At 35.2% G+C, this 13,011-nt stretch overlaps 1 protein-coding gene across 2 annotated transcripts in view; it reads right to left on the bottom strand.

The window, feature by feature from the left end:
- Nucleotides 1–13,011, bottom strand: part of PHIP (PHIP subunit of CUL4-Ring ligase complex) — a 132,842-nt gene that overhangs the window by 110,581 nt on the left and 9,250 nt on the right. For both annotated transcript variants that reach the window (XM_008006417.3, XM_038002179.2), the window contains exons 5-6: nucleotides 4,707–4,857; nucleotides 4,517–4,615 (exon numbers count right to left, since the gene is read on the bottom strand). In XM_008006417.3, coding sequence (XP_008004608.1) covers nucleotides 4,517–4,615; nucleotides 4,707–4,857 — 250 coding nt within the window. The remainder of the gene's footprint in view (nucleotides 1–4,516; nucleotides 4,616–4,706; nucleotides 4,858–13,011) is intronic.

Raw genomic sequence — 13,011 nt, 5'->3', positions numbered from 1 at the left:
TTATCTTCTCTTACCATTCTTGGATCAAGTTTCTCTTCTTCTTTCTACCAACCTTCATTCCATTTTTGTAATGCCTTACCCACCTTTGAACTTTACTTGTCACATCCCAGTTTATCAATTTCATCAACTACCTACTACTTTTCATTTAATATTTACTAATGCTGAAGAGTTGGGTCTCTAAAGAGCGATAAAACATAATGCCTGTCCTCCAGGACCTAAAGTATATTAAGGAAACAAAGGTAAATAGCCATAATCTGTGATAAAATAATAGTAGAAATACGTAAAATCACTTAATTCTTCCCAGTTTAACATCTGAGTTTTAAAGAATAAACAGATACTTGCAGAATGTACAGAAAACAGAGCGGCATTCCAGAGAGAAATAAAACATGTGAGGAGACAAAAGAATGAAAACCAACATAGCTGATTCTAAGAACTGCCAAAGAGTTGTACTAAGCTAGAGCACAAAGTGCAGGTGAGGACACGGTAGGAAAAGTGTGAAAAGGTCAGTCTTGTGTGATAGTGTCACATTAAAATGGTTGACATTATCATTCAGTCACTCTCAATGGGGGAAAGGAGAAGGCATGACATGATGATATGTGCATTTCAAAAAGTTTAGAGCAGTGATAATTTTGCCCAGGAGATATCTGGCAATGTCCGGAGACTTGTTAAATTGTGACAAGAGGGCAGCAGGGATGCTACTGGCAATTAGCAAGCAGAGGCCAGGGATGCTAATAAACATCCAACAATGCATAGGGAAGCTGCCTACACCCAGGAATTATCCGGCCCAAAATGTCTCAACAGTGCCAAGGTTAAGAAACCCTCGTTAGAACCTGACTCCTGAATAGACTAGGGGCAGGGGCTTAAGCAGCGCTTAAGTTCTGAGATAGCAGAGGCCTTGTTCTTGCTTATCTGCAACTCCAGACCCTAGCCCAGTGCCAGCTATAATTAGGGATATACAATATTTACTTAGCGAGTGAATGAATAATGTAGGACTCCAGGCAAGAAGTACCAAGGCCTGAAATGTGGCTGTGGCAATGATAATGGAGAACAGGTTCAAGAAAGTAGAATAAACAGGTATTATTTATTAAATAGACATAAGAAATGAACAGTAAATCTAAAATAAAATTATCTCCAAGCTTCTGGTTTGGAATAACAAGGTTCAGAGAGCGTCAAAAATTACTTAGGTATTTTTAAGTTTGAGATGAATGTGAGATATTCAAGAGGTCCAATAGTTTCCACACGGTTTGAAATATCTAAGAAAATCCAATTTTGCCACCAGCTTAACCTAAAATTATCCTCTGAACTACAGTAAGAAGTCCAATAAAAAATTAACAAACCCTATGTCCAGTATGGTATCCTGGACTAGATCCTGGAATAAGAAAATGTAATTAGTATGAAAACTTAGTGAGATATGAATTAGGTCTGCTGTATAGTTAACAGGAGGGCACCGTTGGTTTAGTAGTTCTGAGGAACAGACCAGGTAATGCAAAAGTATAACATTTGGGGAAACTGCATGACGGGTATACAGGAGCTCTTTAAACCATCTGTGTAACTTCTCAGTAAATAATTTCTTACTCCAATATTAAAAGTTTATTTAAAGAAAAACAACTACTACCCCAAATGTGTCAAAATTTCAATATTTGGGATCTATAGTAAACGTTTAAATCTACATATGTATCTTAAGAAAAGCTAAAATGTCAAGAATTTCTTCTTACCTCCACTGATACTTGGTAATACCACACTGACCAAGGAAAGAGCAAAGAAAACTTTTAAAGGCAGCCAGACAGAAAATGGCAAAGACTCAACAAAAGAAGAAATAAGTCAGTACTACAAACATTCGTATGTATTTTTTTAAATCTTCTGAACCATACTGTAACAGCTTGAAATAATATATTGTACCACTACGCAGGCAACTATTCTGGCAAGAAGACTGATGAATTATTTCTTCCCATCACCATCCTGTTCATAACTTTATAGCGACAATAAAACAAAATATATACCATGGTGAACTCTAGCAAAACACAGACACTAAACTATGACTAAGCAAGTTGAACCATTTTGATCAGTCTAGCTTCTCTGTAGTGCTTTCAAAACATATATGTAAATACACTTTTTTAAAGTAGGCAAAATGGGCAATTCATTACAGGTGTTTCTTAACATAAAGCAAAGATTTTCCTGAAAATCACAACAGGAAAGAAAAAAATTTATCTTAAACCCTAAAAATAAAATAGTCTTTCAGAAAGGTACATCAATTACCTGCTTGGCAATTAATTCTGTTACCTAAATGAATCAATTACATTTCTATGCTTGGATGCAAAACCCAAGGTATTTTTGCCATACGGATATATAGTGTTCTGTACCATCTGTTGTTTCCGGCATCCACTACGCATCTCAGAATGTATCTCCTGTGAATAAGGGAAGACAAATGTCCCTCTCTCCCTGTCAGCAGTATTTACTAATATGACCATCAATAATGTGACCTAAAATATTTTATTTGACTTTTATAAATATTTGGTACCCTTTTCCAAAAAATGACGAACACCAATTTTCTTGAGTAGTTAAGCATTATTATTAATAAATTTAGTTCACTGGGAATAAAGCATAGCATAATGGAGTCAAACAGTCTGGGTTGAATCCTGGCTTCACTTCTCACTGCATGTGTGAACTCGGTCAAGTTACCAAAATCTTTCCATGCTTCAGTCTCCTCTGTAAAATAAGCATAATAGCTCCTACCTAAAGAACATTTAAGGTTTTAAAAGAGTAAATAAATAGAAAATTCTTAGAACAGTGTCTGGCATATAGGAATTACACACAGAGCAAATGTTATTTACCATCAATCATTCTTACACTTTCATTACCTACCACAGATCTGACAATGTATTGAAAGACCAAGCATAACATGTTCTCCTTATTATATGGATCTATAGTTTTTAAAAGACAGAATAAACTTTTCCTAAACGGGAAAACTCCTATAATATTTTATTTTTCCCTTCTTTCAGGAAACCTATTATACCACCTTAGAATAATTTTCTAAGTACAAATATACCCTCGTCTCTCAAAATCTTTTGTTAATGTTTGTTCATTACAGCAAGATAACATATTAAAATTATTTAAACAAGACAATCTTTTGTTTTTTTAAAAAAATACATGATTACCCACCATGCAGATATCACATAGGTTATCTCCGAAAAGTAAGTTAGAGGAAGCAATCCAGAATACATCAGAGAGTCAAAAACATGTAAAACATAGAAGAAAGGATAACAAAGCAGATAAAGTGTTTAAGTCTCATAGGAAAGGAGAGAGAATGGAACAGAGAGGTTAAAAGATAATGATTGATAATTTTTCAATGTCAATAAAAGACATTTCCAGAACTTAAACAAGACAAATTTTCAAAAAGTTAACGTCAAGACATATCATACTCAAACTGCAGAAAATCAGAAAGAGAAAAAATCTTAAAAGCAATTAGAGAAAAAGGAATTGCCTTCAAAGCAGCAAGTTAGATAGTAGATTTAAACCCAAGTACATCAATGATTATATATAAATAACTAAATGTTCTAGATAAAACACAAAGATTGTCATATTGTATTTTTAAAAGCCCCTTTTATATTTTTAAAAGAAATAAAAGGAAACAGAAAGTTGCAAGTAAAATGATAGAAAAAGAGATGCACATATATATATAAATGAAAAACCAAAGTCATATAAAACTTACTATCTGTATAAGAAGTATCCAGAAAAGAAAGAATGAAGTAAGATTTCAGCAGGCGGAAGAAAAAAGAATAACATTCCTGGCTAGGTAGGAACATGAGAGTGGAAAAGAAGCTATGATTGAACTTTGAAGGTCTCTGAAAATTAGGAGTACACTTAGAGAAAGTATAACACTATTAAAATATCTTGACCTCTTTATACTATCTTGAGCAGAAGAGTGACACAACAAAGGTAGACCTGAATAAGGTTACTATTACAGTGTTACACACCATACTGGAAGGGAGAGAGAGAGAGATGACACCCCAGGCAAGATTAGTTTGGATGATGCTGTATTAATCCAGGTAAGGCAAGGGCCTGGTAGTAGCAGATGGGAAAGGGATGAAGCTAGGAGGCATCTCAAGAAGACATATTTACATCAGTACTCCCTCTTTGAAACTTTAGCCAAAAAAAAAAGTACTGTGCTTTTAAAAAGATAACTATTTTTGTCTCCTACCATTATAACTAATCTGAATTATATATTGATTCTACTAACTCGACCTAATAATATATACCTTAATATGGAACTTTTGTAAAAATAAAATACCAATGAGCTAACTGGCCTACATAACGTGCAATGTGCACAATCCCTAATTATATATGACTTTTTCACTATTAAAACTACTAATAAGAAAAAAAATCTATTTTTTTCCTTTTTGAATGCAGATGTACATAATACGAAGTTCTCTAACACCACAGTAACCAAAAAACTTTTTTATTTTCAAAAGCTCTTTACCAAGATGCTATTTACTAGCAGTGAACTCAAACAACTCACCAATGCTGGGTGGGCTACCATAATTAACTGGTGACTCAGGTGGTCTTCCACAGTGCAACGCAGCCAGAGCAGATCCTTTCCATACAACATGCTTGCAGCCTATTAAACACATGTATTTTTATGCATACAAAGAACACAAAAACAAAAGTGAGATAAAGAATGTCTGAATCCTATGAGAAAATTTTCATACTTTTATTTGTGCGTAGTAAAGACTGTCTTCCAGCTCCTAATAAAGTTTGTACTCCAGGAACACTTTGAGGAATTTCTTGTTCAAGAAGAGGTCCTAGTCGATGACATATTTGCAGCAAGTGATCAGGTGCTAAGTGTCTGTAATACTTCACCTATTATGTAAAAGACAAATATAGTATGTTTCAGTTTATCATTTTAATTTTCAAAATCTTTGAGCACAATAAAAAAATTCATCCAAGTATAAAATGTTTTGCATATCTGATGTAAATCAAAACTCCAGAATAATTAAGAATTAAAAACAACTGATAGTTGGTTATTAAAAAATTTAAGAACACTTAACATCTATACTGAATTTCATAATTTACTAAAAACCTCACAGAGAGAAAGACAAAATTCCAACTGCTGCTTTAAATACCTTTCAACCATAAAATAAAGCTACCCACTATAAAAAGTGTGAGCACTTTTGGAACAACTTCAAAATACTACTTAATTTATACCGGCATTTGAAACCATGATATGAAGTGCTAATATTTTTATTAGTCTTTCAGTAAATAAACAATATTCACAATCTAAATAAAATTATATTGGAAAAAATATTATTGTATTACTTTATAATTAGCTATCAAGTTAGAAAAAAAGGTCCACAGTAGTATCTAGTTCAGCTGTTCTCAAAGTAGGTTTTGGGCACCCCTGGAGGTCCCTCAGATAAAACTTATGAATAATACCACATTAGTTGTTTTTCACTTTTTCTCATGAATGCATGGTGGAGGTTTCCACAGGACACATAACATGTGATGTCTTAACAGACTGAATGCAGAGGCAGATAGGAAAATGTCCCTTCTATCAAGCCAGATATTAAAGATTCACACAAATGTAAAACAATGCCATGCTCCTCACAGATTTGTTTTGTTTGGGAATAATTATTATAAAAATGTTACTTATATTAACATGAAATTAGTTTATTAGTATTATTTAATAGGTCTCTAACATGTTATATGCTAAGTTTCTAATGTGGTAAATACCAATAGATTATAACCTACACAAATAAAGGAACTTCAATACATTTTAGTAAGCATAAAGGGGTCCTAAGACCAAGAAATTTGAAAACTGTTCCTCAAGTTTACCAAGTAATGGCAACTTTAACATGAATTCCTTTAGATAAGACTGATGTGGGGGGAGGTGAGATTTAAATCATTTCATTCCATCTTGCAATATCTGCTATACTCTAACTGCAGAAATCCATGAACGATATGTTTTTAAAGGTAGCTAATACTCATCCATCTAAACTGAAGCCAATAGGAGAAACCTACCTTGCTCTTTATCAAAATACACTCCTTCTTTCACAAAGATAACGTGGAGCCATACTGCCACACTTTGGAAAGATTATTTAAAACACCAGAGTTTGGCATACAGTAGGTGATAAGTCAGTAAAATGAGTATTTTTGTAAAAAGGAGTTCTAATAGAGTATGTATCCTATGAATTATACATACTACCTCCTTGTTTTACAGTCAAAAAGCACACTGACATTGAAGTCTCTGAGAAATCCTGAGATAATTTCCCAAACTCATTTAGCTACAGAATCCCTTTTCTCCCTAATAATATCTATCATATTCATCCAGAACATAGTTTAGGAAACACTAGTATGATCAGCTAAATAAAAAAGCATTTAGAAGAAAACTTACCAAAATGAGTTTTTAAAATCATATACTTTTCTTTAATCGTCCCCAAAATAATTTATTTAAAAATAAAATTTAGAAGTCTAGAATACTTGTAAGGTTGCTTACAGTTCTAAGATTGCAAATGATTATTTTAATGTGACTTAATTGATCAAAATTCCTTTTAAAAACTTTAAAGAAGATAGAAGTTCATTACTTATTAACTTCAGATGTGTGATGATGCTGTTTTAGTATCCTCTGGCAAAATATATTTTCAGGTCACGAAACTGAACATCCTTACTGTAATATTCTATCTTTCAATAAATTATGAATCCACTCTGACTCAAGCTTTCTTCAGTGATTTAGAATGTTTGAATTTTTCAAAATCAACTTTCATTTTAAAGTTAGAAGAGATACTTTCAGTTCTTAAATTCCTTGTGCTTTCTCTGGCTTTTGAGACTTTATACAAGCTGATCCCTCTGCTGGCAATCTTGTCTTACCCGCTCATCTCTACACCTCATACTCCTTCATGTCTCAGTCTATGTCTCGCTCACTGCCTTCCATGACCTATTTACACCACCTGTGCCCCTTTTTGGACACTTCGTGTCCACAGCACATTATACTCCTCAAATGTCCATTCATCCCTCTAGCACTGTGTGGTACTTACCACATTAATTGTTTTTAATATATTTTGATACTTAGACTTTTAAGAATCTAATGAGAGTTATGATCTTCTTCACCCCAAAAATACATAAGCCCTACCATTATCTGCCCTGTTTTGGGGGTTCATAAGACTCATGCACTATACTAAAATTGCCAGTTTACTTGTCTGTGTCCTGCATAAGGAGAGATTAGGCCATGTTGACCTCTGTCTACCCAATACCTAAGGCAGTACTTACAGTTAAGTGCTTAATAAAGTTCTAGTTGGATAAACGAAGATTTAAGAATATGCAGAAGCTACTGACTTCCCCATTCTCAAAAACCTCAAAACATTTTGTTAGCGCCTATCCCAGCACATAAAAATAGATGCAGTAAAATTTCTTTACATGGTATAATTCTTTATTCTAATAGTTTTGGGGTGGTTGTTTTTTGTTTGTTTGTTTGAGACAGAGTCGCCCTTGGTGGGATCTCAGCTCACTGCAACCTCCGCCTCCCAGGTTCAAGTGATTTTCCCGCCTCAGCCTCCCAAGTAGCTGGAATTACAGGCGCCCACTACCTAACCTGGCTAATTTTTGTATTTTTAGTAAAGACGGGGTTTCGCCACGTTGACCAGGCTGGTCTCAAACTCCTGACCTCAAGTAATTCGCGCCCCCCTCCAGGCCTCCCAAGTGCTGGGATTCCAGGCATGGGCCACAGCTATTAGACAATAGCTCTTATCTAATTGCAATTATCTCACAGCAGTTCTAATAGTTTTAAAACACTTTTTAAGGAAAGCCATAGAACATGTCTTCAAACAAAATTTTAGACGAAACAGATGAAAGGTGCTCAGAAAGTATTCTTACTTAAGTGGCATCAGGGAACACATATGTCAATGCTTGACTCTCTACTTGCTTCCTCTTAGCAGTCCCTGAGGTACCACCATGAAAGGGTCTCTGGAAAGAACAGTGGAAACAGACTAACAAACAATGCTGTTATCCTCTCTTTCCCAAGAGTCCTCTTCCCCACCCCTCATTTTCTCAGCAGATGACCTAACCTACTTTACAGGAGAACCTTTAAAGCTGAAACTTTCTGTTTCTTCCCTATCAAACCTGTAAACCTAGCTACACCTGTACCAATTCTGTCTCTTAGTAACACAACTGTCCCTCTTAATATTTAAGATCCAGTCCTTCTACCTATGCTTTGAATCCTAACTTCTCTGACTGCACGGAAATCCTACACTATAAATTAGACCTCCACATTCTAGTATGTACACTAACTTCCTCTCAACCAACTCCTTCCCATCTACACCTACGTGTAAACATGCTCATTTTGCATTCACTTTAGGAAAAAACAAAAACCCTACCTAACTGCTCTTATCCAACACCTCCCCGTGCCCAAATATCCTGGCTACCCCTTTCCCATTCTCTTCCTCTCCGGAAACATGTTTTTAAAATAATGGTCCATAGTCCATCTCATTTCATATCCTGTCCTCTCCTCAACCTACTCCATACTAGCTCCCACACTCATGAACTTACAAAAAACAGCTCTTATCAAAAGTTCACCTTCAATGATCAATAACTCCAATAAGCATTTTAAAATCTGTATCTTATTTAATGTCCCATAATATTTCACCTAAGTGTTGAACACTTCCTCATTTGCAAACTATCTTCTCTTAACTTTTGTGACACTCCTTGGCTTGCTTTCTTCCTCTCCAACCATTCCTTCTCATTTTTCTTTTAGGTTTATCCCCCTCTATACAGCCATTAAATAGTGAAGTTCCTTAAGATCCTGGGTACCAGAGTCCAGTTCCGATCCTCTTTTCTTCTCACTATATACTCTCTCCTTGGACAACTGTTGTAACAATGACTTCCAAACTTCTATTTATAGCATAGACTTGCATATCAAAGTTTCTTAAAACAGCTCTCTAGAGCCCCAAAGCATCTGACACTCAACACATGCAAAAGTGAATTGATGGATCCTCATGAAAACATTCCCCACTAAAGTGTTCCCTACCTTGGTGGATGTCAACCCCATTTATCCAATCTTAGAAGACGGAAACCAAGGAGCTGCATTTTTTACACAGCCCATTCCTTCCTCCTTCCCATCATATTCCCAATATCCAAACAGTCACCAAGTTCAACTTAATTTTTCCTTCCTATTTTTAAATCCATCTACCTGTATCTCCATAATAATCCAAGTTGAAATCATCTTTGCAATAAACGCCTACCTTTCCCAAATGCATTCACACCCCATCTATTCTCTATACTGCAATTAGAATGTTCTTTCCAAAATACATATCGGATCAAGTCACCCCTATTTAAAACACTTCTGAGGCTTTCCTCCCTCTTTGGGTAAAGATCCAAATCCTTAACGTGGTCTACCAGTCCAGAAATGCATGTATGGTCACTTCTTAATTTTCTAGCTTCACCTGGCACATTCCCAGTCCCTTTCCCCAACTCTCAGTTTTCACATTTCAACCACGTGGCCTTCTTCCAGGTTATTCACGCACAATCTCTCTCTCCTGTCAGACTTTATCATATAGCATACACTCTGCATTTCCCCACACTTCCTTGCCCAGACAACTCTTCTATGTGTCTCAGATGTTCCCTCTAATGTAACTTCCTTTGTTTTTCTATACTCTACACAATCTGTTTTCTTGATTGCACACTTCCTGTGACTTTCCTTTATTAACTCATATATCAGCTTGCGATTATACATTTAAAAGTACAATTTAATGTTTTTCTATTGCACCATTAAATACAAAAGAGCAGGGGCCGTGAATCTTTTTTGCTCTCAACTATCTGTCTCTCTCTCTCTCTGTCACACACACACAAACACACAGAATAAACAAAAATATTTTTTAAAATAAAACAATCTTTTCTATTACCTTTTTCTAAACATTCTTCATAAACATATTAATCACATTCCTATTCATAAATATGAATACATTATTTACAGATATACAGATGTGATTTTCAATTTTCTAGTAAGAATCCCATATCTTTAATATAAACTTAAGCTTTTAATTTAAATTAGCTTTTATTTCACTAGTAAATAATTAAAAGAAACATTTAAAATAATATAATAAAATCTCTTATCTATATTGTATGTAGTTTCTCAGCAATCTATCATACGATATTATTATCATACGATATCATACGATATTATTATCATACGAAAAACAACCCCTCAAGAATCCCAAATTCTGATATACGAGTTACTTTCTGTGACCCTAGGTGCTTTCAAATTCTTAACATTCAACACATAAAAAGTATGACCAGATTATAAAGTCAATGTGATAAATAATACTAATATAGCTAACACATATTGGCTGCACACTGAATGCCAGGCCCTATGGTAAGTGTGTAAGTTTTACATGGAACTACTCACAACTCTGAGAGGTATACACTATCATTATTCCCATTCTATAAAAAAATTATAGAATTTATTTAAAAAGATATTGCAACCTTCCCAAGTTCACACACAGTGAGCAGATGAGAGAGTCAAATCATTGCAATCTAACACTGGACTCTACAATTCATACTATCACACAAATGACCTATTACCTCAAATATGTGTATATATCAATGTGCAAGATATAAGCAAGTCATACAACAGACATTTTGAATAGTTTTCAACACAGACATTAAAGGGAACCAGAAAAAGAGAAACATTTCACGGTTCACTTTCACTACTAAGGAAACTAACATAAAAGCATAAATTTCTATAGGTAAAAGGGAACACTTTTAAAAATTCTAAGGGTAAAAGTAGAAGATAAAACTAAAATATTTATAAGATTATGCTGCTATACCCTTAATTTAAAATTAGAAAGTAAAAACAGATTAAAGAGTTAATAACAAATTTATTATTACTATTTTAAAAATTCCCCCAAGAATGCCCATGTATCACTAGCGCTCAAAACTTTTTAAACTCATCCACCCCCATTTTGTTTTCATTTGTTTTTTAAGGGGGCGGGGGGGGGGGTCTCGCTCTGTCACCAAGACTAGGGGACAGTGGTACAGTCACAGCTCACTGCAGCCTCAAATACCTGGGTTCAAACGATCCTCCCACCTCAGTCTCCAGAACAGCTGAGACTACAGATGCATTACATCACTTCTAATTTTTACTTTATTTTTTTTAGAGACAGCATCTCTCTATGTTGCCCAGACTGGTCTGGAACTCCTGGCTTCAAGTGATCCTCCTGCCTCAGCCTCTCAAGTAGCTAGGATTACAGGTTATGAGCCACCATGCCTAGCTCTCATCCCTTTTCGATGAACAAAACATTTTCTCTCCTCCAATAAGATGCAAGAACGGGCCTTATGGATGTAAATCCTGATGCCATTCCATTGAGATTCACACTTCTACTGTCTAAACCAGGGGGCTAGTCAGAGCTTTTTCAAACTTATGTCCCTTCCACCTCCATTCTCAATGGAGTTGCTTGCTATGGGAACAACAATCTTTGGTTAACCGTCCGTCCATTTTAATCCTTTTTCATGGTTAAAATCTGAATTAGCCAAAGGTATCCTTTTGGTAAAATATGTTATATTATTTAGAGTAGAAGTCAGCGAACATTTGTAACCATCATATGGTAAATATTTGAGGCTTTAAGAATAACATAATACCTCCATTGCATGTTCTTATTTTTTTTAAAACAATTCTTTAAAAATGCAATAACCATGCTTAGCTTGATGGCCTTCCAAAAACAGATCTCCTGCACAATTTACCCACAGCAGCCATTAGTTTACCACTCCCTGATTGAAAGAATGATTCATGGTTCTAGCAATGTTTCCATCAGCAAGAACAAAAGAATTCTGTGAAACAGCAGCAACTCTGTTCATTACTTATCCATCTTGGCCCAAGTTATAAATCTGTATCATCCATTTTTCAGATCACATATATAAAATATTTCTAAAATTATCCATTGCAATTTGAACAAAAGGGTCATCTTCTGAGAATGTGAATTATAGTATGGAAGAAACAAGAAAAGAAACTGAGCTATTTGAGACGTTTATTATCCTGCATTTTTGGCTAAACCAACATTTTCTGACAGTATGCTACTTCATATAAACAGACATCCTTCTCAGCCAAAAAAAATTTGCCATTATCTCAGTGAAAGGTATTGTTAAAAGGCAAGTGTCATTAGTGGGAAGAAAATATAACAGATCTAGAAGCCGCTGCATTCTACCAGACATACTGTCACTAAGAACTCTACTCAGTTTGTAAAGAAACAGTCAGTAATTTAAAATGCGAAATCTTACCGGTCATGGTAGCTCATGCCTGTAATCCCAGCACTTTGGGAGGCTGAGGTAGGTGGATCACTTGAGGTCAGGAGTTCAAGAGCAGCCCTGCCAGCATGGTGAAACCCTCTACCAAAAATACAAAAATTAGCCAGACGTGGTGGCACACACCTGTAGTCCCAGATACTTGGGAGGCTGAAGCATGAGAATTGTTTGAATCCTGGAGACAGAGGTTGCAGTGAGCCGAGATCACGCCACTGCACTCCAGTCTGAGTGACAGAGCAAGACTCTGTCTCAAAACAACAACAACAACAACAACAAAAAATCCCCAAGAAATCTCAAGTCACACAGCCTGGGTTTAAAGTTGCTAAGGCTGAGGATGAGAAAAACATTTACTCTTTCTAAGCCTCAGTGTCCTCATCTGTATGACTGGTATCACAACAGTCACCACCCTGGAAAGTAGTCAAAAATTACTAAATTAAACCATATAAAGCAGTTAATACTGTACCTAAAAGTTGGCTGTTACTTTAATTACATTCTATATTACATATTACATCTACATAATGACTTTTCATCTTAAACAAAATCTTTGTAAACCTAAATAGGAAAAAAATTTGAGCATCTTTTTAACAACCTTTTCAAAGTGATGTTAGATCAATACATTCATTCCAATTATTTGATTTAGCTGTGAAGACCTAGAAGTGCCTTTCTCTCCTGTAGCATATAATTATTATGAAAATAAGACCCTGCTGTTTGGCACCAGTATCATCTGTC

The sequence above is a fragment of the Chlorocebus sabaeus genome, chromosome 13 (genome assembly GCF_047675955.1).
Source record: "Chlorocebus sabaeus isolate Y175 chromosome 13, mChlSab1.0.hap1, whole genome shotgun sequence".
Lineage (NCBI taxonomy): Eukaryota > Metazoa > Chordata > Mammalia > Primates > Cercopithecidae > Chlorocebus > Chlorocebus sabaeus.
Note: the sequence above shows the minus strand (reverse complement) of the source record. Positions and strands in the feature narration are given on the sequence as shown.